This window comes from Amblyomma maculatum, chromosome 1, assembly GCF_055883805.1.
Source record: "Amblyomma maculatum isolate TAMU_Amacu chromosome 1, ASM5588380v1, whole genome shotgun sequence".
NCBI lineage: Eukaryota > Metazoa > Arthropoda > Arachnida > Ixodida > Ixodidae > Amblyomma > Amblyomma maculatum.
The window spans coordinates 262,364,078-262,391,802 of record NC_139344.1 but is presented as its reverse complement, the minus strand read 5'-3'; the positions used below and the strand labels follow the sequence as shown (position 1 = coordinate 262,391,802).

The following is a 27,725-nucleotide window of genomic DNA, read 5'->3' as shown; positions in this document are numbered from 1 at the left end:
AAAGTTTGGATGAGAAGACTAAAGATGAAATATATGTTTCATGTTGTGCTTGTAACCCTGACATTGTATACTGGGTTTGAGGGTCTTCGGAAAGTTTCGATGCAGTGGCTATATGTCTTGAACTAGTTAAGATTTTAAGGGAACGGAATAAACTAATGAGGAAGAAGCCCATGCAACAAATTTGCCATAAAAGAGAAAGAAGATGAATTCGAGATCTCCCTTCAGAACAGACATTCCGCTTTGACCAAGGAAAACGTGCAGAAGCAATGAACGATAATTTCGGAGATATCAATAATGAGGGCACAGTGAAGTAGGTGGTAGGATAGTTAGGAAGGATACCAGCAAGCTATCTACAAGTCTGGCCCAACCGCAAAATCATGAAAACATCTAATTCAACACACGTGATAGAACTTGCACTGTCTTCATGCAGAGCTATCAAAGCTAATCAATAAGCGTAAAGTATCTGACGTGAGCAGGTATAATGTAGAGAAAATGAGCAAGCTTTGATAGCTTATAAAAGTGGGGAAAAGAAAACAAGGCATAGGCAATAATCAGGTGTACCAGCTAAGCGACAAGATGGACAATTTCATTACCAATTTGGATAAGATAGCTAAGTAGACGTTCTACACCGGTCTATACAGAAGCCAAAGTAATCAGGATTACAGTGAGAGTGGCAGTAGTGCATAGTAATATCAGGCGTTGCACTAGCGATAAAGAACGAAGTAACAAAAAAAAAAAGCCTTAGAAGCAATAAAAAGGAGGAAAGCCGCAGCTGATGACTCGGAATCGTTGAAGGGTGGTGGAGAGATCGTACTTGGAAAACTGGTCACCCTGTATACGCAATGCCTCATGACCTCAAGAGCACCAGAATTTTGCAAGGACGCTAATCTCAGGAATTAAAAAAAAAAAAAAAATCGGCAAATGTTTAACCCCGGTAAACCTAAGTACCCAAAGCGAACGCTTGACCGGATTCGGCCTGTCGTCTTCGAAACCTCTGAAATGCAGGCAGTTCACGAGGCGCCTCGCCTGGATCATCCATGACGACTGCTGTCGTGAAATTGTCGAGAGCTGTTGCGATAGTGGAGGCTATTTAGAACGAGCGAACGCCATGGCTCCAGCGTAGCTGCGATTGAGTGCACTTGACTAGGCAGAGGGAAGCGCGCGGTTACCTCGGTTACCTCGGTTTCGGCGGCGGCGGCTGAGTGACGTCGTAGCTGCCACGTGATTTCTCCTCGGTTCAAGGCCAAACATGAGCGCACGGTGAAGAAGCTACGGAGGGGAGTAGTAAAAGTTTAAAAAAATACACACCGATCATCTTACTATAGTTATTTGAGTAAGCTGATATATCCGTTTACGTATAACGTATACTAAGGTAATCACTTATAGAATCACAACCTCAGACTCAGTAAACCAAAGGATCAGTGAGGCTTACAATCAACCAGGTGATAGAGAAAAATGCTCCCTATGCATAGCTTTCATAGATTACGAGGAAACATTTGGCTCAGTCAAAAACCTCAACAGTCATGCAGGCATTGCGGAATCATAGAGTAGATGAACCATGATGTGAATTTTCTGGAAGATATCCATCGTAGCTGTACAACTGCCATAGTTCCCCTTAAAGAAAGTAATAAATATGCATAAGGAAGGTGTTAGAAATTGCAAAGAGGCACGATCTCTCCAGTGCTATGAAATGCTTGCTTAGGGAATGTATACAAATACCCCTGCGACTCACTGATGGCATTGTCTTGCTAAGTAGTTCAGAGGAAGAATTGCAAAGGATAATTGGTTACTAGAAAAAGCAAAGCAGAGGGTGCGCTTAAAAATTAATATGCAAAAAACTTATGTTCAACAGCATCGGAAGGGAATAGTATTGGTTGCGGTAGGTAGCGAGGCACTGGAAATGACAAGGAAGTACGTCTACACCGCAGGTCCGGAACACAAAGTGAAATCACCAGAGGAATAAGAGAGTGCATTTGGTAAGTACTCTCAGTCTCAAATCATGAATGGCAGCTTGCCAGTATCCCTCAAGAAGAAAATATTTGTAGCAGGAGCGGCAGTAATTGTTAGATGGGCGGTTGAAATCAGGAAGTTTGCGGGCATTATGTGGATGCATGTGACACAGGACCGGAATAATTGGAGGGAAATCGGAGAGGCATTTGCTGTACAGTGGGTATTATCAAGCTGAACGCTGTAGCAGCACATTGCGCCCGAACCTAAGCGACTGCCAGTAATTAAGATCCCTGAATAAAAGCTCGTATTTTTCTCTAGTCTAATACATTCCTTTACAAAAACGTTTAAGATTCACCGGAGTTTAAATTCAGGGCTTTCTCTGGTAATAGTGGTTTCGTGAGTAATATTACATACGTCGAAGTGCCGATGTTTCATTTTACTATGAATTGTTTTATATCTTACACTGTCAAGCGCACTGACAGAGTGCGGGGATCACTCTTTACACGAAAACGATGTGCAAAGCAGGTCCGCCAGCAGCTATCTCCTTCTCTCTTTTTTTTTTATTTTTATTTTCCTTTCCACCCGTGCTCAAATCATCGAAGACCATCTCTAATGAAACCATAAGCCCCTCTTTTTTTATTTTCTTTTTTGAGAGAATGAATGAATGAATGAAAACTTTATTTCCACCGAAAAGGAAAGTTTGAATTACGCGCTCGTTCTAAATAAATGTTGTTGCGCTCTCTCCTGGTATCAACGCATACTATTCTCAGTTTATTAAGTTACCCTTGCTATAATACACAATTTCGTGCATACTGCATAGTGTTACATACATAAATACATAGTTTTTTTAAATATACTAAATAAACATTTAAAATGATGCGCTCTTTAAAAATTAGTGTCATTAACGTGCGCACGCTGTGTTTGCCTTGCTACGCTGGCTTGGCCGCTTGGCTACTGGCGTTGCTAGCGATGGCGTGCGGCGTGCGTGTGCTTCGCTCTTCGTGTTCGATGCCGTAGGCACATGTGCTGTGCGGTGTGTTCGACGCATTTGAGCGTCGTTTGAACTTCAAAGGTTGTATTGTTAAGCTGCTCAGGTACAGACACGGGACATAGCCGGTGCATCGTATATTTGCGGCTAGATCGCTGTTTGACTAATAGTACTTTAACGTAAACGTTGACTTGTTTGTTCTCAAGCCGATCCTTCGAGATCGGTAAGTGGATAGCACGTGTTCCCGCTCAAGTCTTCACCCTGCTAACCACAGTTCACTTCATTCTTTTTGCATCTTCTAAGTTAACCGAAGGCAATCTGTGCTAAGCATGGTAGTTTTCACTTGCAACGCATGCGGCGATTCGCTGAAGAAGAATCAAGTAGAGAAGCACTACTATACCAAATGCCGGAGCTGCAATGTGCTTACGTGCATCGATTGCAACAAGGATTTTTGGTAAGTTGTAAGTCAGATGGCAAGCGGCGCGTCGTTTTATGCTAGTAAGGACTGAGAGCAGTGCCATATTCGTTCGTCTACTTGGGATAATTTACATCAAAAGGATACCTGTAAGCTGGTCATGCTGTCATTGATCGTGCTGGTGGCTCCATATTTAAGAAAGCGTTCCCTACGTTGTACCATAATGTAAATGACATTTGATGGTTGATGACCATTAGTGTATGTAATTTATCCGAAAACACCCTGTTTTACTGATGTATTGTTGCGTGGCAGAGTTTGGTGCATCGACAAGAATGTTCAGACTGCTCTGTTTAAATGTCTGTTGGGGCTAGGTTGTCCTGGCAATTTTTACGACGTGTGATTAAACTTTGAGTACCTGTTCTTGTGCATGGGTCGTTTGATGATGTACCGTTTAAAAAGTGGTTCCAAAGCAGCAAATGTTGGAAGCACTGAACATGAATTTTTTGCCATGATGGACGCATACATTCACCTTAGTAACGCGACTCCTCGCATTCACTGCTCCTCAGCATAGGCTTGATTGTGCCAAGTCACCTGTATTCAAGCACATCACCATTATTACCAGTGTGACATTGAGTGCTGTAATGTGTTTTATGTGCTGTCTTTGCCAAAAGTAACCAGGCTGTCCTTGCCACTCATATTTGTTATCATCCAGGAGCCCATTCATTTACGGATATAATTACAAACCAATTTCAAAACAGTCCCAAAGCCCCACTCCTGTTGGTTAATATGTTTGCTTTCAGCATCAACCAATGGGAGCAGGGTTAGTGGATCAGTTTGAGACGGGCTTGTGATTAGATCTATTCTGTAATTTGGACTCAGAGGAGGACAGCAATAGCGCAGTTTATCATCACACAGGCTATTATTTCTGCTGATAATAGCCGGTAGCAGTAGTGTCGCTAACTTGTTGCAAGCCACTCCTTAAGTAGTCTTGGTGTCCTGGTCAAAGGAAACGAACAAAGGTTGATCTGTAGCTTTGGCCCGCCAGCCAGCATTCCGACAAGTAGATTTGTCTTCATCTGGGCAGTGCGGTCATCACTTTTTTCTTCCAAAAACACCCTGCTAGTGGGGACCGTCCTGCCCAAATGAAGACAAGTCTACTTCTCAAAGCATTGGTTAATGGTTTGAGGCCCCGCTGCGGCCTTTTCTCGGTTTCCTTTGATTTGCATAGCCATCTTCACCTTGTTTTGTCATGGTATCCTGGTTATTTTTGGGATAGATGCTGCTGACATGTACAGTCTTGTCAAGAATGCTACAGTGGCCTTCCACTGTTTTCATTGTGATTGTGTCACTTGTTTTTCTATGCAGATAAATCATCTGTGGCATTCAAAGTTTTCAGTGTTTGCTTTGCAGAGCCAGCCTGAGTGTTCTAGACAAACCTTTTCACAGCTATATGCCGATTTCTGGCAGGTATAATTTGTAGCAATGTCGACTGACCAGTTTATTGTTGTAGACGGCTTGCACATGATGTCTTAGGTCCTAACCAGGACAGAGCCTGGAAACATAGCTTCGCTGGCCAAATTTGTGTTATTGGCATTTAGCTTTACTTACAAGTTTCATGAACAACACTCATTTATCGCATTGGCTCATTTTCAATACTATTTATGCCCTCCTATCAACTTAAAGGACTATAGACAGCAAATTTTGGTGGCATTTTTCTTCTTGTTAATGATGCATAAGCCATTCCTGTATATCAATCCCAACGCAGTTTTTGCCTACGACTGCTAAATAGTTTATAATTGAATTTTCTTTTCTCACCAGTTTTGGTTTCAGCAGCCAAGAGATGGCTGTGATGTCACAATCAAGTCTTGATGCGTGGCATGGAAAAACAGCGATATAATCGCCAATTCTTCACTTGTTGTAATTCCTGCTCTTGAGGCAGGCTGGCTGGCTTTATCATTTTAGTGAATTCAAACGATACAGGAATGATTATATCGCTGTATTTTCACCCCTTACACGACCTAGACTTGACTTTGACGTCACAGCCATTGATTGGCCGTTGAAACCAAAACAGGTGAGAAAAGAAATTTGATTATAATTTATTCAGCAGTCGTAGGTGATTATGATGTGGTGATCCGTGTACAGTAATGTCTTAGGCATCATTACAAAGGATAAAACACGAACCCAGAAATGAGGTTTCTGTACTTCTGTAATGCATTCTAGGCTTGCCTGTGTCAGCACATAACAACTGGAGCTTTCTGGTTCTACGGTATTGGCTTGTAACATTTTGCTCTGCTTCCTTTGCTTAAACAGGGGAGATGCATACAAAGAACACATCAAGTGTATTACTGAAGCCGAACGATATGGAGGGAAAAACTTCAAGCCACCTGTGTTCAAAGGAGAAGTCAAGCAACAGGAGTGGACTGAAGTAAGCTGAAGTTTTATGAAATCTATTTTGCTAGGTTCAGACTATTGACCAATGTAAAGCTCATATGATCTCAGTTAGTTATTAATCACAGGAACAAATTATTGATCCCGTGAATTGTGTGTATTAATGATTTGAATAATTTTCTTCTAAAAAGAGCTCAGTCATGGGTGGAGTATTGAACCACTGAAAACTGCAAAAATGTTCCTTATATTTTTGCCCCGCCGCAATGGCTTAGTAATTAGGACGCCAGACATCTGTTTAATTGCGCTACAATGGCCGTGTTTCGATGGGGGTGAAATACAAGGTGCCCGCATACTGTGTGATGCCGTTGCAGTTGTAAAGAATCCCAGGTAGTCGAAAATTCTGAAGTCCTTCCACTACAGCAGCCCTCATAGATTATGTTGCTTTGTGGCGCTAAACCCTATTGTTAGCTTTTCAGCTAACTTAGAAGAAAATCATTGTACAAAAAGATAGAAGGATGACCTACCAGTTACAGTTACGAGTATTGAAGTTTACTATATTGTCACGTGGTGGTGACAAGGCCAATGAAACAAATGAGTCTGGGAGTGCACTGAAGAAACTCTTTATTGGGCTGACTTGCGCCTGCAAAAGGACTAAGCGATTTGGCGGCGGCGATAGAATAATCGTGCTCGGTGCTCGTCGAACAAAGAACGCAGTTTCACTCGTCAGCGCTCAATTTAAAGGCGTCTAAGAAAGATCTAGATAAAACCGCATACGGTGACTAGCATACCCTGAAACATTGTAGAAGCACACGTGCGTGGCTGGAATCTTTCGAGATACATCTTCAATGGTCTGCCGCCACAAAGGAAATGATAAAGCCGCGCCTTGTGACAACGAACATGAACAAGCAAAGAATACAGAATTGATCCGTGCATTCGAATCAGAGGGATAAGGCCGCATGCCGGCGCCTGCCGAAAAAGAACAAATAGACATTTGAATGCTTCGCGGCATTACTCCCCCGTTAAAAAAATTATTGCCTCGATCTCCCAAAATAAGAAAAGAAAGGTAAACATAAACATCAAAAAGTTGAAACATCATGGATTCTTTAACGTGCGTAATACAGTTTCAGACGTACAACATGTACGATTTCTGGGCGTGCACGTCACCGTTGTGATGCTGTCATACCGTCGGGAATGACTTCATAGTCCAGTTGTCCGATGCGGCGGAGGATTTTGTACGGCCCAAATTATCGACGTAACAACTTTTCACTCACTCCACGAAGGCGAATCGGCGCCATACCCAGACTCGGTCTCCTGGCTTGTACTCTGCATGCGTCGTCGCAAGTTGTATCGTCGAGTGTCGGTGCATTGCTGCTCTTCGATGCGCAGCCAGGCGAATCGGGCTTCCTCTGCACACTGCAGGTAGGCGGCGACCTCGAGGTTGTCTTCAGTCACGTGCGACAGCATCGCGTTGAGCGTTGTCGTGGGCTCCCTACCGTACACAAGGTTGAACAGGGTCGCTCTGGTTGTCTCCTGGACAGCCGTGTTATACGCAAAGCTCAAGTACCAAGATCAAGATCAGGATGGCATCCTAGGTCTTGTGTTCGGCGTTGACATACATGGCGAGCATGTCCACGAATAGCTTTATTCAGACGTTCTGTAAGCCCGTTTGTCTGCGAGTGGTAAGCAGTCGTCCTCCGGTGGCTTGTCTGGCTGTACTTCAAGATGGCTTGAATGAGCTCCGCTGTAAATACTGTTCCCCTGTCCGTGATGAGCACTTCAGGGGCGCTGTGTTGGAGGAGAATTTGTTTGATGAAAAACTTGGCGACTTTCGCTGCGGAACCGCTGCAGGGCTTTTGCTTCGGCGTAATGGATCATGTAGTCCGTGGCCATTATGATCCACTTGTTTCCCATCGATGAAGTTGGGAAGGGTCTGAGCAGGTACATCCCTGTTTGTTGTAAGAGGTTAGTGAGGGGTGGTATCGGGTTCAGTAGACCAGCAGGTCTCGTTGGGGGTGTCTTGTGTTGCTGGCACTCACGGCGTGTTTTGACGTAATGGGCGACGTCGGCAGCTTACCGTGGCCAATAATACTTCTCCAGGATTTGGTGCAATGTGCGTGCAAGGCCGAGATGTCCTTGCACGCATTTGAGGTTTGCAGCAATATATACACAATGTACAAGGGCTGGTTACAAAAAACTTAACATGGTTCCAGACAACGAACCGCTCGTGCACACGCTCGAACACACACTCCTCGTCTCGTCCTTTTTTCGCACTGCTCTCCTCGCACAAAGATGGTGTCTGCTTTCTGTCAAAGTTGACTTTACACGTAAAGGAAACACATAGATATGCCCAGAAAACACAAACACACGCAGAGAAGGGACAGACATGTGCAAATGCCTCCCTTCTGAGCAACGTCGAGGCGGGAGCCATCTCGCGTCCGAGTTCGCTCCCTCGGAATTGGTAGCACTGCTTCGGGCCCCTCGCACACACGGACTCTCGCACAAAGACGGAGAACCTCACCTTCTTAGTTGTAAAACAACACAAATGGCCGTTTAGAAAAATAAACACACAAAATGAAACGGATGCTCGCAACACTTGCTTGCACTATGAAGCTAATGCAACCGATATTTTGTTATACTTTTGTTTTCTCTTTTGTTGCGGCTGTGACGTTACAGTAGTTCTGCATAATTATGACAGTTTTTTATGATTTTTTTTTTTGTGTATAATATTAGCCGATATTTACTTGTTAGCCTGAAAAACATACCAGAGTGCATCTCGGCAGTATATAGGTGCATAACAAAGCACTAAAATCTTTCTCTTTCTTTTTTTTTTTTTTTACTTCTTTCTTAACTTTTAGTAATTAGGCTTAGAGCTGCTTTTTATTCTTCTATTTATGCTGTACAGATAAATCGATAAATCAGCATTCATTCACAACAAGAATAAAAACACCATATTCCGCTTTCCAGCTTCTCTCCAAAATTATTGCAACCCGTGATGTCGCTCCACGTGTGCGAGGTGTTTTCGAGAGGATGCAGTCCTTCAACAATGTGCCCCGAAAAGAAAAGCCTTTCAAGGTAATTTAGTGTATGTGTGTGGGTGTCCGGGTCTGTGGGTGGTCAAATGTTTCTTTTGCACATAAATATACGATTTGTTTTGCTGTGCATGAAATTATGTTATGGTCATTAACTCTCTTACAGGTTCACTCAATTTTTCAGGTTTTTCACTGTGCACTTGTTTCTGGCTATTCTCTTGATGAACAAAACAAAATACATCTTTAGTAGATCATTTTGTAAGGCACTAAATGCCTCTGTATCATGCTATGTACATTATTATGTAGAGTCAGTGTAGATAGTGAGCTTAAGGTTCTGGGAAAAGTGCAACTCCTAAAAGGTAATTAGCTTTGGGAAGCACGCCTGTGACATGCCAGTCATGTTAGCCGTCGGGTTGGTAAGCTCATTATCATGTGCAGTGGGGCTAATTTAGAAGGAAAATCTTTGAAGCCTGTGGAAAGAATGTCTTGCATCTTTTTCATTACTTTTGACTCTTGGTGTGCTGGTTACACCTAACTAGTTCTTTGGTATGAAAATTAGTTTTTGCATGCAATTTTTAAGTTCCTGCTTTGCTGTGTTAGGTGACAGTCACTTGTTGCATTCTTTGTTTTTGACTTTGGCCTATCACTTGGTTACTTGGCTCTTCAGAGGTGCACTTAAGCACTATAGTCACTAATTTTACAGTGAAGGCGTCAAAGGCCCATTCCCTTAGTACTGGATTGTTGTAGTAGTGCACAACCGTAGGGTGGTTGCCATGGGAGCCACTTGCAGAGTGATTGCCATGTAAGAAAGAGGATGCAGTGAGGGGGAAGAAATGTCTAACCCGTTACCACAGGAACCGTTCGAAGCGTCGGTATGTGGAAGGAGGAGGATATGCTGAGAGCATAGTGATGTGTGTGTGTGTGGGGGGGGGGCTAGAAAATAAGAATGCTCAGCCAGAAGGTGGTTGCCAGTGTAGGACTGTGGAAGCAAGAAGGTAGGGCAAGAACGGTGGATGGGTCACTGAAGGCGGCTGCCACAGGGACCAGCCTTCCAGTTTACCAGAGAGAAGTGGTAGTCTGAGAATGATTGTGTGTGGGAAACTAAAGAGAGCTTTATAACTATTAGATATATGTGCATTTTACTCTCAAATTCTTTACCCCAATAGCATTTTATCTAAGTGCTTGTTCAGGAAAAGGGAGGGTAAGTTTGAGAGGTATTTCCAAAATTTGCTTCCAGAGTCTGTGGTCACTGAGTGTAATCCCATAAGATTTAAGGTACACTTAATGTTCTATCTTGCTGTATAAGTTGCTGTATTTTTGTTGATGCTGTATAAATCATGGGGAAAAAAAAAAGCCCAGTGCTTTATTTTGCTAACACTTCCATCTCCTGACAGCAGTGTTTATGTTTTGTGTACGACTCTCCCCTGTTTGTAATGCCCTACCATGGGCCTTTAACGGTCGAATAAATGATTATGATGATAAGGGTGGTGGGGGAGAGCACTTATCGGAACATTTTTTTTCTCGATGTTGGGACTGCATTGTGTGATATCTCTTTAGTGCTGCATTCTTCAGGAATCAGAGAGGTTGGGAGTCACAATAGTTTCATATTGTCAATCCTGGCATTGCATGTGAAAAATTGAGAACTTATCCTGGGTTGCTTTGGCTGTACTCATTCTTTCCCAGCTAAATTCCAAAATTTCTGCACTTTTTGAGTGGCTGAAGCAGCACCATAACCTGTGCCTTAGCCAGTAATGATGAGTGAACATGGAGCATGCCGTCACTTCAGCTAATCGTAAAGGGCAGGAAATTGAAATATGGAATGGAGTCAGTTTCAAAAGTGGTAACTGTACCTACCCTCCTCTTCATTGGCTACTTTCATAGTCTCAGGCCTGCTTTTCTCCTGAAAGAGGTCATGTTGGGATTCATCTTATGAAATATGCCAAGGGATGAACTAAAGAAAAGAATTGTGTATATAGTATCACATCACATAACTAGTGAAGGCTCACAATGAAGCCTTTAGGATGGTTGATGGTTCGGAGTGCTATCTCTCAGGAAGGCGCTTGAAATTCTAATAGACATGCTTTTTAGTAGCAAAGCTCATAAATGGCAAGGTGACATCTGACATCCCTTTGTACAGAAGAGTTGTTTCATCTTCGGGTAGGGAGCCTACATTTTTTTCTTTGTTTATTATTACTCTAATGAATTAGCAATTTTTGGTAACTTTTCTTTTTGAACAGCTGTGCCTAAAGTATATACCATATTTGCACGATTCTAGATTTCAATGCACACCTTTTTTTTTTTTTTTCTGAAAATAAGCGTTTAGAAATACAAACGCGTTACAATCGGACCTCTAAACCTGACACTCAGCAGCTCGATGAACCATGGCCAACCACATTGCCATCGGTATCAGCAAGCCGGTGATTTTTCGGTGAGACTCCTCTATTGTTTCGGTGGAGCGTTTGTCCAGCCACTCGATGTGTGCTTAAATAAGCCCATAAAGGATCGTGTGCGCGCAGCGTACAGCGACTTGCTCTGTGAGCAGGCCCTCACACCAGCAGGCAGTCTCAAGAGAGCGACGCTCGGGGACATCTTGAGATGGATTCATGATGCGTGGAAGGCCCTCCTGCTGGCAATGGTCATGTGACCATTTAAAAAATGTGCAATTTCCAACCCCTTGTTCATGGTCGGTGGACAGCAAGAAAGAGCCGTCTTCAGACTCTGACAGCGAACAGCTTACAATGTCCACGTCTCGTGGTTGTGTTTGCGTGCGCTGATTTTGTTCCATTAAAGGTTTTAAGCAATTTTTAGACACTTGTTCACTGCATTATTTGTTGTGCTTGGTAGGATCGATGCCAAGTTATTTTTGTAACTTCCAGGTGTTAAATATTACTCCGTGTTACAATCGGGGGCGCGTTAGAATCGTGCTAATACAGTCGCCGACCGTTTTTTCGCACTCTGTAGAACCCTGGAAGTGATCCAATAATCAAACAGTCCAAAAAATTTATGGAATTTAAAAAAAATATATTCTTTTTTTGCAAAAAAAATTAGCTTTACAAATTATGAACTTTGCCGCTTCAATGGTTCGTTTATATGTCGGTGATAGGGAGATATAACTGTTATACTAGCATAGTTTGATCTGTGACTGTGATCTGGTTCTGCATGCCGCCCATGCATATGTGCTAGCGTGATCCAAAATGGCAGAGGCAGCCGTCACAGCCGTCAATTCACACGCTGGCGTGATATGATACGGCGTAGGCGGCCATTAGTGCACACGTGCTGATTGGTGCCAACACGGTAAATGTGCATACCACTGGAAAGCATGTGTTGTGGTGCCCCGCAGAAGCAGATCATGCTAAGCTGTGATTACTACAACGCTCCAGTGTGAACATATTGGCTGATCATGCTTTTGTCATGTCCATGTCACTTTACGACATACTGTGACGCAACTGCAGGTCATGCTCATGCTGCGAACAAATGCACGCGCCGCGCAAAGCAATATTATTCAATTTTCATGGGTAACGATGGTAGCGATAAGAGCAAGGTGGAATTCACGGGAAAAAGCGAGTGGATCGAGAGCTTCCATGAATGCACTGACTACCGCCCCCCTTCCGCTTTTCCCGAAGAGCAGTGGCGGTGTCGAAGCGAGTATTGCCACTGCTTGAAATGGCAACAATGAACAGAGAGCCAAGTTAGTCCGTCTGAATGACTGCTTCGTCTAGCTTTCATGGTCATGCAAAACCAATTGTTGTTTGCGACGAGTATGCCCGCTCTAGTCTATGTCATGCCAAAAAAACGATCTCCACGGTATTGCTGGTGCCAAATTCGGTTTGAATAATTGAACTTTTGGACACGACAGAGTATGAAATATTGGTTGTGAAATTGTACACGTTCCTGGGGCGCATGACGGTTCCTGAATGAAGTTCGAAATATTTCTAAAGCCCGAATGATTGGAGTCCAAAAACTCGGTCGGCTTACATTATATCATGCATCTGTGTGAGATCTGTCTCATCAAACTGGTATGTTGGTCAGCCTAGAAAAAATGTTATTGTCTTGTGAAACATTATGGCAATGGTAAAGCTCTGAGACCAAATTAAACTAAAAATTTCATTTATGATAGACTGCACTTACCATACAAGTGGCGGTGGTTCAGTATTCATCAGTCTGATCTTGACAATTTACGGACCCCTTGCAAAAATTGTTAAGTAGGCTTTCCCGCACTGCTTCTTGCCCCAAACATGGTGCCACTGGCCGCCAGAAAAATGGCGATATAGACCTGAAATCGCATGTTGCTTCTACACAGATGCATGTATTGGCGATAGGGCAATTATGCAAATATGTTCTGATGCATAAATCATATGAATTATGGCCATAATGTAATGTTTCAATACATTGCTATTCTGCCATTAGTGGGGAGTGCAGCATAGAGGTGAAGCCGACTTGACATTTATGAAAGGGGTCTATTCTGCTGGCCTGCATCCATGAATTCCTTATAGAAAGGTTGATTTATCATGGTTAAGCCAAATGTGAATTAGATGCATAAGCACTTTCTCGAGTCAGGCATCCTCGTTAGCGTAGTCATAATCTACCACATTATATGAAAGACCACCCGACATAGATATGAAGTCCTGCTTTAATCGAGCTGTATGAATGTGCTTGCATGGCTTAGGGATGTTGTGCACGACTCAGAATCCAAGGGTCTCATTGGGTTCAATTCCCATTTTAAAAAGCTCTGCCAAGGTTGGTAGCTACGGCCAATTCAGCCATGACATGCGGTCTTGTCGTGTCACATGAACCACCGACTGTTCGGTACTTTGCCATGTCACCAGAGGCATGCTCATGAGCAGGACGAGAGAAAAAACAAATAAGCATCGGCAAAATGGAGGGGTAGGGGTCATACACAGAGCTGATGCTGTGAATGGCTTCCCATTGAGTTGATTTAACTGACTACAAACAAGGATCACTCTCAGCTTTGCTGAAACCTGCCAAAGCTTTGCAAGCAGTGGTAAATTTTTGGGATACCTAATTAAACATAAATGTAGGACAGTTAAATGTCAGTGCACAAAAGACATGACAGCTTCTTAAAGATTTTAGCACAAAACACTTTGAGGCCAGAACACTGTGTAACATGCGGAGAACTGTGGTTATGCACAATTAATCAAAACTGTGGCATTATGCCATGTGCCGTGGAACTTTCAATTTCTAAACTGCCATTAGTGCTTAGTTGTATAGTAATAATTTTAATTTATCAAAAGATTCTTTATGCATATTTTATTTCAGCTGCAAATTATGTGCAGCATAATGAGCAAGCCTTTGTGTGTTAACAAACTCCTCGTGATTGAAATTTCTGGAGCCCTACACTGTAGATTCTGTCATAGCCTCAGTCACTTTGGGACATCAACACTACAGATCAAAGCAAGCTTACCTCAAGACTTTATTTGAATACAGAAAGAATAGCTCGTCAGCACTTTCTGGGCTTTTCCTTTGTCAATCACGCTGTGCTGAAGGCTGTGCATAATTGTTGACACTGAAAATTGCTCTAGATGCTGTCTCTAGTTAACTGCATAATGTTTGTTGTTTTGCGGCATGCAAAGTTTGAATACTACCAGCCTAGGTCTGTGACATACCAAGCGCCGTGCACCCATTGGCACCTGCCACTTGTAACACTGAATCAACATATCTTGCTAGCAGTTTTCATGTCTTTGTCAGGGTGTATTAGCAGTGGAAAGAAAATCTTACTGAGGAGAAAAGAAATGGTGCAAAAATTGTTGGAGCAATGTTATGCATCTTCCACCATGGATGAAGCAGATGTTAATGGCTCACGTGTTCCTCAGCACGTGATCCATCGATTGAAAGATTGTCTTGTTAAAAGAATATTTCGGGCTCTTTTGAGTTTTTAATTGCTTAAGTAAAAGAGATACATGCTGCAGTATGCAAATTGCAAAATCAGAATTTTTTTTCTTGATATTTTGAAACCCTCTTCAAACTGCTTGTTTTTGGCAACAGCCGGAGTCACAAACTTATGATGTCAAAATCTGTGCTGAGAATTTTGCTTACTCGTAGCATTACCCTAACCATAGTAGTAGTCGACACAAAATGCAGAAGCAGTGGACAAATGAAAAAGTGAACTCTGATTTCAGAAATATGCCACAACATATGACAAGCATAGCATAGACCGAGAGACTGTTGACGTTTGGGAGAAAATATGCTGGTCAGCATGGGAGGTGTTTGAATGATTGCCTTCATGAGCATTGTAAAGACATGACTGACACTCAAGGAGGGTTTCTTCATGTGCACTGCAGGAAGTGTAAGACATGGAAATTGCACTGTCATTGAAAACAGTGGCCAACAGACCCATAAAATTATCTAGGTGGGGATGGTCGATAATTTGCACGACACATATGGTGGTGTCAAAGCCATCAATTATCCTACCATGTAAAGAGCTGCAATACTTGTGATACTGCTGAAATTTCGCCTGCTGCGCTTATGTGACGTCTACCCGTGACGTGCCTATATATTCAGCTCAGCAGTTCGCAATAAATTGTTTAAAGTGACCAATGTATTTTTCAGTGGCAAAAAGGGACAAAGACAAGTAGATACAAGTAATACAAACATTAGACACAATCCAGTGTTAGTGTTATTTGTGTCTGTCTCTGTCCATTTTTGCTGCTGGAAACTGCCTCTCTTCTCAGACCAAAATCAACTAGTACAATTCTCTGCTCTCATTGGAAGTTTGTAGTAATATGTCTCCTCTCGCTGTCCACTGCCTTCATCTTGTGTTGCACTATATCTTTTAACTCATGCGATGCCAATGCACTTGAACTGTTACCTTAGTACTCAGCTATCTGATGGCACAAGTGTCTGTCGTGTGGCAAATTCGCCAGTTGCCACACACCTAGGGAAAAGTGATAGCTGCCATCTACTTACACATACAGCATTGTGAACTTACTTTAATAGGCTTAGCACTTTCCTTACTGAGACTGGGACCCAGCTTGCATTACACTTGGTATTGCAGGTAAAAGTTTCATTCAGAACTGTATTTATTGCAGCCCATCATTCTGCGATAAGGAGCGAACTGCTTATAATTAATCTAACACAAAGATACACTGTGTTTTAGCCCTTTTCCTTCATTTTTGTTTTGTTCTGCAGGGCATAAATTTTAAACTGCCACTGGAATTAAGAATGAGTTCTTTTTATCTGACTGTATGTGCTTTCCAGAACTTCCTCCAGTCCAGCATGGGAGTGCGAAACCCAAGCTTGGCTCAAGATGTGTGGCAGACGATCCAAAATGCTCAGCAATCTGCTCAGAAAACCAATACTGAAAGCAAACAGAATTCAAAGCCAGATGATCACGTCCCGGGGGATAGTGTCGCAGAAGACGGAAAAGAGCTCCAGGATGCTTCAAATCAGGAAAGCAAACGGGTAAAGAAATCTTTGAAGCGACCGCGAGATGATCCTGTTAGTGAAGACATCCCGGAAGGTGATGAAGAACACCTGCTGAGCAAAGATCATCAGAATGGCACTGTCGCTGAAAAAGTTAAACAGGCAAAGAAGCCAAAGAAGGAGCCAGTAGATAATGCTTCAAGTGAGGAAGTCACACAAGACAGCACACAAGAGAAGAAAAAACGGCTTAAGAAGAAACTGCAACGGGATGATGCTGATGGCGATGCACAGCAGGACGAGGAGCCTCAGCAGCAGGCTGAGATGGATGAAAATGAGGCCGTTGAAACAAATGGTGAGTAAGGGAGGGTGTTCAGTCTGTATGCTAGAATGACTCAGCAAGTTTATCAGTAATTGTAATTATTAGCAAGTGGATCTAACTATATGGGCATGCATTCTTCTTTCGCAGATTCATTGACTGCAGACGATAACTGTTGGCACTCTATTTTTTTAGCTGTCTGGGTGAAATATTCAAATGTGCCATCCTTTGCTTAGCAAATTCTTGCTGTTTATTTATCTTCTGTCTCTTATATTGTTCTTATTCATCCAGAATCTGAAAAGGTCAGGTTCAAGTGGAAGAAGGCTGTAAAAGCAGCATTGCTAGAAGCCGACAGTCATGAGCTCTCTCTCAAACAACTTCGAAAAAAGGTGAGGCAATTTACTCCTGAATAATTTCAAGATCTTTTGTGTGCTAAATGTTTCTGTCACTAGGAATGCAGTAAATTATTCTGTCTATAGGTTTTCTTAATGATATGAATTTTCAGTACAAATAATGGATATGCATAAATTGTTTGGTTTCTAATTTTGAAATTTCTAGAGATTTAGGTTATATACTGTTAAACATGGATGTAACAACCCTCCATGTAGCAAATTCCTCATTACAAATTCCCATCTCCAAATGCTGACCGGCTTTTAGCGCATGTACTTGTGAACTCCAGATAACAAAGATGTTAAAGCGGTTGACCTTGATGTAGTGACAGAGCACTGCATGGGCTGGAACTATTGGCTGAAGCCTGGCAGCCCTTTTTGTTACCATCTGAGGCTGACCTGGTATCTCCGATATCCATCCGGGCCCGGCCTAAGCCCGAGCAGATTTTGACCTACCTGGCCTGGCCGAGCTCAAACCCAAAAACATCACAGGGGCTCAAAGGGATTCAATAAGGCAAATGTTTTTGTTACTACGAATTTCATTCAAAAAGGTGCTTTGGTTTCTGGATAGAGCAGCGAAATTCTCTTAAATATATGTATATTTTTTTTGTTGAGTTATTTCATTTTTGTTGTACGGTTCGTTCTTTTTCTGTGCGTAAAGCACAGTGCCATAGATGTCATAAATATAAACTTTCTCGAAATAATATACTGAAGGCTGTTTCCTATCTTATATTTTTGGTTTAAATTTTTGAAGCATTTATAGAGCAGTTATTAATTTTTCAATTGGTTTGCCACTGAGGAATCAAATTGCAAGCACGCTAGCTTTGAAGGGAAGATTTATTGGGTACTCTCTCCACCCAGAGGCCCCGATTATCTCTAATACGCAGTATCTTCTGTCCTCCAAGAAACATGGTTGGCCAGTGCCACAAAGCAAAGGAAATAATAGATAATCAGGAAATACAAAATTCGTCAGTTAAGTAACCTGTGCGGCTACTAAAGGCACATGATAAGGAAGGGCTAAGTATGATGCATTCGGAACTAAAAATTGAGCCCCAACATAGTAGAGACAGAATGCCTTTTACTGTTGTTCTCTGGCTGTGCTTGAAAAATTAAAGCTTTAAACAGCGTTGTAGGAAATTTAATTTTCACTTTTGTTTTTTGAGTTGATACAATTAAATAGTTTTAGTCACAGACAGCATAGTTACAAATTAAATCCATGGAAATAAAAATTTCCACGCAAGACTGAACATCATCGTTTTGGAGTGGCCAACAAAAATGATGTAATCAGTAAAGGCACCCAAATTAATCCTTAATGATGCTTTTGGAAAAACTGTAACCACATTATGCATACAACTGCTACATATTTATGGGTTAGTGAACATATAATTGAAACAAAAGCCTGAAGCAAGCGGACTATGTTCACAAGATCACTCCACATATTACTCCACCAGCGGCAGACTGGCAAGCCACCACGCGATTGCCTAAAGTGTATTCCACACTCTGGTCGACTCCTACTTTCTCTCTCTGTGGTGAGTTTTAAAAAATGGCAGGAGCCTGGACATTTAATCTGATTTTAATAGAGAAGCGCACTACACAGGACTATAATTCTAAATTTATAATAATGCTCAGTGTGTAGGTCAAGTTCCCACGATAAAAAGATGATGAGCTCAGAAGTCTCTATAGTGCACCTTGAATGCAAGTAATAAAATGATGTCCACAATGCTTTCAGTGCTTCAGAATTTGAGATGCTTACAAAGAAAGAAAATGAGCATCAGGAAAAGAGGACTATATTACATATAATTTTATATATATTGCATTTATATACATAAACTTTGTTTGTTTTCATCATTGTTTTAATTTTCTTTTTACATGTCAAACATCTCACATGGCAGTACCATACAGTAGGAAGTTTGTATTCACAAAAACTGGTGCTTATTGCCTTAATCTGCCATTGCCATCACCGGTTAACCTCTTGAGAATATAGCAAGTGAGCATTCAGTAAAAGTCGTCGTTCACTACCAAGCTCGAGCTCGATCCAGATCCGTCAGTTCACAGGCCTGAGCCCAACCCAGACCCGGCTCAGGCGCGGTAAGAAATTGCTATGCCGCAGGCCAGGCTGAGCTGAGCACTCTCTTTTGGGTACGCCTGTACAAGGCCCTGACAGTGAACTTGCTAAGCCGACTGTCTGGAAGCGAGTGCTGTGTTACTTGACTTTTAGGAGAACTGCGTGAAAGTTCGGCGATAATAAATGCCAACGTCAACAGTTGTAACTAATGAATGGAGCTACTGCAACACGCCAGTGTGATTGGTACCTCTCCTTTGCAGTACAGCACCTCCGCAGCTTTCACTTTCATAGCAGTGCACAAAGTGGCGCAGCGACAATTCAGGTTCGAAAGAAGACATGACACACGCAGTGCATGCTCATCATCTCAGTGCAATTGCTCGCACACTTCTGGTGGCAACAGCAGACGTGTGGCACGAATGGATGACAGAGAGCAGCACAGATGCTAGTTGAAAATGAGAATTCGTTACTTGCCAGCTGGGTAGACCAAGGTAGCAAAATGCTGGAAGATGCGGGAACTTGTTACCTCCCCTTCCCTTCTTCCCACCCCATGCGTGTAGTTGTGGCACGCGGGCTGTGGCAGTTATGGTGGTGGCTGGTGGCACATTCGCAATTTTAAAGCAGTCTCGAAGTATTCCTCTCAAGGGGCACTGAAAGCATATCTACTGTGTGTAAGGAAAGCTAGTGATACTAATAGATATGGAATTGCCTGTCATCTTCTTGTAAAAATATTCAATCTGTCTTATGTAGCACCAGAGATATTGGCGAACAAAAGCAGCCTCCAAATTTTCCCTCTTATTTCAAACAGTGGGCCAAGTGAGATAAACAAAGAGAACTAACCTGTACCGCTCTCCGGCCACAAGTGTGTCACGAAGTCAATTGGTCTCAGTTGTGCTCTTTTTTTTTTCTTTCTTTCTTTCTTTTTTACATAACCTTCTCCTGCCCGGTATGCACCTTGCCTTCTTCATCGTATTAGATTAGCCCATGACGGCTGCCTCCTTAGTGACCTCATGAATGGCTTAGGACATTCAGAGGCAAAATTTATGCGAAAGACCGTTGCCAGTAGTAAGGTGTGAGAGTGGCAATTTTAAAAAATTGCAAATTATCAGCTCACTTATGAGGACTTTTACGTGTCATCCACACTTAGTGGCATTTGCTTCACAAAATGCAGCCATTTGATGGTACTTCTTAAACCCTCTTTCTGTGTCTCTTTCTGTGTCCCTTTCCACAACTTTGAGTACATGTTTACTGTTATTCTCTGCTAGTAATCCATTTTGCCTGTATTTTGATTTTAATTTTGGTTTCCAACCTGCTTTGTCCTTAAATGTCATAATGCAAAAATCACACGTGATGAAGATTTGTGAATTTTTCTCCTTTTAGTTATATCCAAGTTTAACTGCAATAATTGTAAATCATGTTGCTAAACTTTAACAAATGTGATCTAGTGCAGAAGGCTGCTGGTGTGCAGGATGTCCCCTTAAGCAAAAGAACCCATCTGGAACCCTTTCAATATCCCTCTCCCTGCATCTTTATGATTTCTGCAGCGTGTACACCAAAAAATGCTTCGCATTGAGTCGAGCAGCCTTACGCCATTGAAAAACTGCTTCATGACGCCTTACATTAAGAAATTGTCTTTCTTTATCTGTGTCGTAGCGCAAGCCAGTGGTGCAAAAAGGTGCATCAGATTTTTAGGTTCTCAATTGAGTGCTGGATGCATGACTACCGTAGTAACTCCCAATGCCTTTCTTTGAGGCATTGCTCAATAACATCTTCAGGAGCACCTTAGGTACAGTTCAGGTGCCGTGGTTGTGATTGCAAAGAAGATGTGGTTTAGTTCCATTAAGTTGTCCAACAACTCCCACATCATTACATACAGTCAATCATTTTGACTGTTTCTCAGTTTTATTTTGTAATGCATGGAAAAAGAACTGACGAGAAGTGAGCAGTAATAACTACACAGCAGATTTTATTTTTTGGGTCAGAGAAGATGCATGGTCTAGCAACTTCATCAGAAATCGTGTAATGTCACTAGTAGGCACGTTGCTTAGCAAATAAACTAGGAAGCAAATTTGGCTGTTTAAATTGACGAAATCATGACCAAAAGAAAACGAACACAGTGATCGTGTTAGTGGTATGAATGGTTAAATACTTGTTGACAGATGTCACTGCTCTTGGCCATACTACAGTTAGATTTGACATACAGCTTTGCAGACAGCTTTCTGCATTATTATGATCATTTTATATTGTGCCAGATAATTACATGTGCATATTAAGTGATCCTTTACAGATTAACAAATTGCACAGTGGTGAAAGTGCAGACTGAACATTAATCTTGTGTGCCGAACAGAAAATTGCTATCTGCTTGTGTCAGTAATGAAACAACAGGGATAACAAAAGCCAGTTGAGTTTGCAGCAGTGTGTTGAATTTAAAAATTGTGGCTCGCCGATCGAAACCAGCACACTGATCGCCAGAAGTAGAGTAGGGGGGAGGTACAGCTGTCAACTGGCCACTGAAGTTTATATAAAGTCTGAAACCAGCTGACTTGCAAGCGGTGCTGCATATGCATACAAAAGTGGCAGTTTCTTGCAGTGCAGCTTTACCCTCACAAAACTGATGGGCTTTGGCAACACGTTTAAAACCCCATGAGATTGGTTAAGACAAGTGCTGATGAACTGATACAATGCCCAGTGCCTGCCCCCTATACATTGCCAAGACTGCTGTTTAGGGGCTGGGGTGTATAGTTAGAGAAAATGAAAGGATGTCTGGTGTGGGGGGACAGCCATCCTTCCTTCTTTCTGGGAGCATTCTACTTAGTGCACATGCTTGCAGGAGTAGCCTTTTTTTTTTTTTTTTTAGGTCGTGTATACATGAGCTGGCTTATTTGATGTATACTTTGCAATAGTGGAGGTTGTTTTATAAACTGCCTGAAATAGCCCACATCACATATTGTGGTACATGGTTCAAGTCTTTGTGGTTACTTTGCACAGAGCTTTGTGCTTGTGCAGTAGTGAGCTCACAAGTTCAAGCAACAATGCTAGTCTAGCACCATGGCTGTTTGGCATTTTAAAGAGCTTCGGTGTAATGCTTGAGCTTGTTATTTCTCTTCTCATATTACGACATGCATGGATACTTTGACGCTTACAGCTTTATCCTTTTCTTGCTTTTACGAGCATTACCTTAAGCAATAAGGTTCAGAACAATGGTAGTGAAATACACTGCTAGTAGGCACAGGTCGTGGTGCTAAATGATTGCAGACCCTAATTTAAGCAGCTCTTCTATAGTGCAGTCACATATTGATTGGTGCAAGCCATTTGTCTATAACACTTGAGAGGATGAACTATAGTGCTAATGATGTGACAAAAATTAGCAATAGAATTGATTTTCCAAACAATTTCTGCTGTCACACAAAGTAAACCTCAGATATCTCTTTGCCATACTCTCTTTGGTGCTTGCAAAATGGGCTAAAAAGCATGTTTAGAGGGCCTAAATACTTTTTTTACTGTGTATTCTTTCATTGGAATTTTCAGTGTAATGGATGGAGCTGGAATGGTGGCTGTCTAAGTCACTTTCTTGGCACCTTCACCACCTTTTTTTTTCCTTTTGTAATCTCATTTTCATGGGCTTGCAAATCCATTTGCACTCAAATTAGCTATGTTGTTTGCATTTGCTTTGCTACGCTAACTTATGAGTCATTAACACTAAGCATTTGTCGCCTTCATATTATGGCCACATCAGTGTGCTTAATGTATGTGAAATTTTGATAAAGTGAAACCACAACTGATATCAAATGCACGAAGAAAGAGAACTGACAATATTTTCAGAAATATACTGTGTTGCTGGTTCTCAAGTGTTTATATATATGTAAATAGTTCAGTAGTTCTGAATTTGCATGAAGTTTCTAATTACATATTTTTATTTACATAATAGTTTCATTATTATGAATTATATTAAAGAGCTTAGGAATTTTGTATCTATTTCTGCCTAATTTGCACTTTGATATTACTTTATGCCACTTTTTGAAATTGGGTACCTTAAATTTATTATCATATTGTACCCATGTCATTACTTTTGAGTAAGTAGTAGTTTCCAACCTACCTTTGATTGGCCTTTTTTTCAACCAGCACATCATGCCAAAAAGTAAAGAACGCTCATCATTCAGGCAGCTTATCTCAACACCTTCGAAGAGCTTTGTTGCCAGTAGTGTAACAGGTTCAAAGAGTAGCCAACAGCGTTAGATGGGACATGATTCTTATTAGTGCAATAAGTAAGTTATCTGCCTGATCTCACATCCTTGCTAGCTACCTTTTCATTCAAGGCCATAAAAAACAGACTGAAGTTGCAGGTGTGGTGTCATGCCATGTTGCATTGTGTTAACGCTACATTCCCTCTAATTATCGAGCTGAGCCTGGTGTGCATATGTGCCATTAGAGAGATACTTTTCATAAAATACTTTTATTACCTTGCAGCACTTGCTGTTTCACATGCTTTTTTTTCTGTGCCATAATTGCCCCACAAGTTTTTTTTTTTTAACTCTTCATTCGTAATGAATGGCAGACTTTACTTTTTTTTTAAATCACGCGTCTTGCCAGTAGCTCACCAAGTGGTTACATTTCCCCCTGGGTGTTGTCTTCCCATGTTGAAAGCTTGGCCAAAATAATCTGGTAAGAGGGTCTGAAGTAACTAGTACTGTGTGTTACTATTGCCAAGTAACCACAGCTAAACCTGTGTACTCGTGCAGGTGTTCAAGGAATGCCGCAACCGAGGTGGGCACCTCTCAGAGGAAGAGATGCAGGCTAAGTTTGACCAGGTACTGGCCAATACAAGGTACTTTGAACAGGAAGGTAGTGTGGTCCGTTTTGTGCATTGTTAGAACCAAAATAAACATGCATTGTTAGAACCTAAACAAAGATGCATTGTTATCTCTTCAGATGTTGGTATGGCTGTGAATGCAATACAGGATACAGAAGCCACTTTGAGAAACCCAGTTTATTGAGCCGTCTCACCAGTGCCAGCGAGATTTTTCTCAAGGATGGCATGCAGTAAGCTGAGAAGACACCACATTGTAACCACAACAGAGTAACACACTGCAAACATGGAGGGGTCTGACCCAAGACACAAATACTTGAAACACATCTTAAGCTGGCCTGCACACAAATACCCTTATGCCTTAGAGGGCCACATTGCTCCTGGCTCACCTCACCTGCAGCAGAACCCTGATGCATATCGCAAGTACAACACCTAGGTCACCAAAATCACCACACACTGATTGATGAACAACAGCACTTAGAAATCCACAGAAATTGCCCACATGCAAATAAGTTGGGCTACCAGAGCCATACTGATACGGTTGTCATGCAGGTTACATGGTTGCATGGAAGACACAAAGAGGCCTAGGAAGGGGCACGCAGCTCAGGAGCAGCCAGTCATACTGAGCCCCAGTCTACAAACCACTGTAGGGGCTGCATTAAAATTGGCAACTTACAGGCGCTTTGGAGATGCAGGAGGGGAAGAAACATGGCTTGCCTAATTGCAAATGGGTTAGCATGTTGCAAGGGTTTACGCATACTGTCCACATATAAAAATAGTGATCTTTGTACAAACATGAAGCGGGTGACAGAACCTTGACATACAAACACACCCTCGTAACAGAGTAAGGCGACTTTGTATCAGCAAATGGCAGCAACCAGGTCAAGCTGTCGCCTCTGATGCAAGGGGTTGAGAAACTTTGAACTCATGTAAAATAGCACTTTCTCCGCATGCATCGCCTGGACCTGTCGGGGTAGCTCCCACAGGAGACAAGCTGCTGCTAACGGCCTCCGTGCCCATTCACCACGAGTTCTGGCTGCGACACTGCTGCTCTCTGATTGCCTACAGGAACTGACTGGCTCTCGTGCACGTGCTAGGCACATGCACAGCATTCCCACTTGACATTTATTGGCTAGTGTCCTTCTTTCCTTCCCTGGTTGAAAGGCATCACACTGAACGTCACCTTTGAAAGCCCCCTCTACACAGTAGAATTTGTTGGCAATGAATTTCCACTTTGACATAGAACAGCTCTAAAATATGTGTGCTATATTTTAATTTGTCACGCTTTTTGTCTGGCTAGGCACAACAACCTGTAATGTTATCATAGCTATGGCTATACGGCAAGCTATGCGCCATTCGACACTGGTGGACCTTGGCAGGGTCCTACACTGTACATAAATGTCACGGAAACATTTGGATTGACCTTGTGGCCGGCCTTGCCTTCACACCAGCTTTTCTTTCCTTGCAAGCACACCCTTGCACTTCAGCCGAAACAGAGCACCAACAGTATTTCGCTACACAGAGTTGTGGTTTGCCAACATACTGGTCCTTATATAAATGTTTTGCTCTGGTGTTGCTATGGGGAACCTGCCGTATTATGCAACATTTCTTTAATTACGGTAGCTTTTCAGAAGTGTTAATAATCTTTATTGTACTACAAGTATCAAAAAATTTTGTTTAGCCCAGTATTGTCGGTCATTTGAATGTAACGACTCTAGTAGCACTGAAAGTTGGGCAAGGTAGTGAATTTTGATCCTAGCAGCACAAAGAAAAGACGCATAAACAAGTTGACGTTTGCTCACGTCCACATATGTTTAGCCTCCCTCTGTTTCCTTCATTGTGCATTGCTCAGTATAAAATGAGATGGCTGGCATTGTGTTGTTTCAATGAGAAACAAATTACACACTTATACTGGATGTATCTGGCATGAGTTGTCCGAGACCATGCTTTAGATTGTGAAGTACATTTAAGTATGCTTTAGCATCCTTCTCTGAAAATGAGGCAAAGCATTTGATGGCATAACTTTGCGAAACAGCTTACTTTGACACGCTTCTTGTTAGTTCCCTAGTGGCATGCTTGAAAGGAAAGAAAAGGTACTGATGTGAAGTTCTGTTTAGCTGTAGGAACCCTCGCAGTAAGGAGACAGGGTGAAAGAAAAATAGCAGGACTTTCACATCTTCCTTTTTATATATATATACATATATATGTGTGTATATATAATATATATCTGGCAACGTGCAGAGAAGACTACATATGCCAAGCCTTTGCTATTGTAATGTGACACTTCCAAAACTAGACAACTTGACATCTTTTTATGGAAGCCTTTTGTTTCACTGGACAGCAAAAGTGCTACTGACAATCACTAGAATTTTGTCTTGCGATATATGCCCGCTGATCACTGTAGGTTTGCACAGGCATGACTGCCAAATCCTACTCGCCGTCTCGACCCTTGATGTAAAAGTGAGTATCGGGATGTGATGACGCTAGCAGTGTAGTGCATCAGTCAATATTTTTGTTTAAATGCACTCCATGTGTTACTGCAAAGCCCAACCTGCCCATATTAGCGACACCGCTGATCCATGAGCACTGCTCTTGCATGTGACGCGGATAGGAAGCTTAACCACCATCGAGATACTGTATTCATTGTGAGTGCCACTGGCCTTTGAAAGATGAGAGCTCTGGTTTGGCTAAAGGCGGGCCTCCCAACTTTGGGAGCGCTGAATTCATGCGTCGCGAAATTGATTGAGCTCTCTGTAATGTGCTGGACCGTATGGTGCCATCTTGCAATCTGCGCGGGCACAACAAGTTTGTTTACTGATGGCTCATTGCTGTGTTAAGTGCTACCGCGGGAGTGCTAAGCTGATTTGTACCGGTCTGTCTCTCAGCTGTGACGCGGTGCTACACAACAGTGTTCTGCAAAGTCATAGTGCAGTGGCTATACATGAAACTATGTGTTAGCTGCTCACATGGAACGCTAGGTTGTTCGATGGCCGTTCCATTGCCACATTTTAGAAAAAAAAAAGTGATTTGCCCCAACAGCTGAAGGCCTTATATGCTATGAGTGGCCCGGTTCGAATGGGAATGCCTGACTTCCCTTGGTTTGCACCGTCTCCAGCTGACTATCTCGGCAATGCTAGTTTTTGGGTGGCCTTGTCACAAGTAACCTTCACTACCCTTGAATGAAGGCAGAACAGTAACACCGAAACTAACAAAAGCATGCACCTGAGGGGAAGAAGGGCAACGACTGGACCTCAGTTTTCACTCATTGTAGAACGGAGAAAACTAAATGCACAATGGCTCCTCAAAGCAGTTTGCTCGATATTCATATGCCCGCGCTCGAACAGTACAACTTTGTCGCGACGCTGTTTTTTTTCTCGAAGATTGCTATGCGGAGTCGTGCATAATCGGCCTTGCCCACATTGTACCTTGCAGATTTGTTGGCAGCAGCAGTAGTTTCGGCCAGGCTTTTTTACTAAAATACATGCACTCATGGAGTGTCGAAGCATGCACAGAACGTGCCAGTCGTCACCAACAACACCTCTAAAAAGTGATTGTATCAAAAGACTGCGTTGAGCAGAGCTAGGCTCGTAAACCTATCGACACGGACGACCAACTTTCATGCGGTTGCATCACGACATTGTGTTCAGCCCCGTCGTCAAATGCTGTTCCTACACTAACACGAAATAATGAAGCGTTAAGAACTGAAAACTGCGATGTGCCACTGAGCCTACCCTTGCATACTTCTGCGTAAAAGCAATGTGTTGTACTCTGTTGAGTGTAGCAGCATGAAGGCTGTCCAGGGAACCATGCGACATTTGCTCCAAACTTTGTGGCCTGCAGGATCGCTGGACGGCGAAGTTCAAAGTGACGGTTGAGTTTTGACATGAGTGCTCGCTGGCCGTATTTTGTTGCTCTGCTCTCAGACAATACCGAGAATTCCTCGACAACCAGTGCTACAGCGTCGTGTCCAGAAGAGTTAATGACCTGGCGATGGTGTCGTC

General features: G+C 42.4%; 2 protein-coding genes across 2 annotated transcripts in view; one reads left to right on the top strand and one right to left on the bottom strand.

Annotated features, from left to right (window-relative positions):
• The first annotated feature begins 2,912 nt into the window (after window positions 1-2,912).
• On the top strand, window positions 2,913-23,845 carry LOC146206408 (uncharacterized). The gene is made up of 6 exons (XM_084591080.1): window positions 2,913-3,392; window positions 5,664-5,778; window positions 8,706-8,813; window positions 15,986-16,502; window positions 16,758-16,855; window positions 23,657-23,845. The coding sequence occupies exons 1-6, from the start codon at window positions 3,268-3,270 to the stop codon at window positions 23,786-23,788; spliced, it is 1,095 nt and encodes a 364-aa protein (XP_084447206.1). The 5' UTR covers window positions 2,913-3,267; the 3' UTR covers window positions 23,789-23,845.
• Window positions 23,718-27,725, bottom strand: part of LOC146206407 (calsenilin-like) — a 30,789-nt gene continuing 26,781 nt past the window's right edge. The window contains exon 6 of the mRNA XM_084591081.1: window positions 23,718-27,725. Within this exon, the coding sequence (XP_084447207.1) occupies window positions 27,678-27,725 (48 nt within the window). The 3' untranslated portion in view covers window positions 23,718-27,677.

Coding starts and splice junctions, on each gene's coding strand:
- LOC146206408 (XM_084591080.1), top strand. CDS start 3,268: ATGGTAGTTTTCACTTGCAACGCATGCGGCGATTCGCTGAAGAAGAAT. Junction 3,393..5,663: donor GATTGCAACAAGGATTTTTG/GTAAGTTGTAAG, acceptor TTGCTTAAACAG/GGGAGATGCATACAAAGAAC. Junction 16,503..16,757: donor TGAGGCCGTTGAAACAAATG/GTGAGTAAGGGA, acceptor TTATTCATCCAG/AATCTGAAAAGGTCAGGTTC.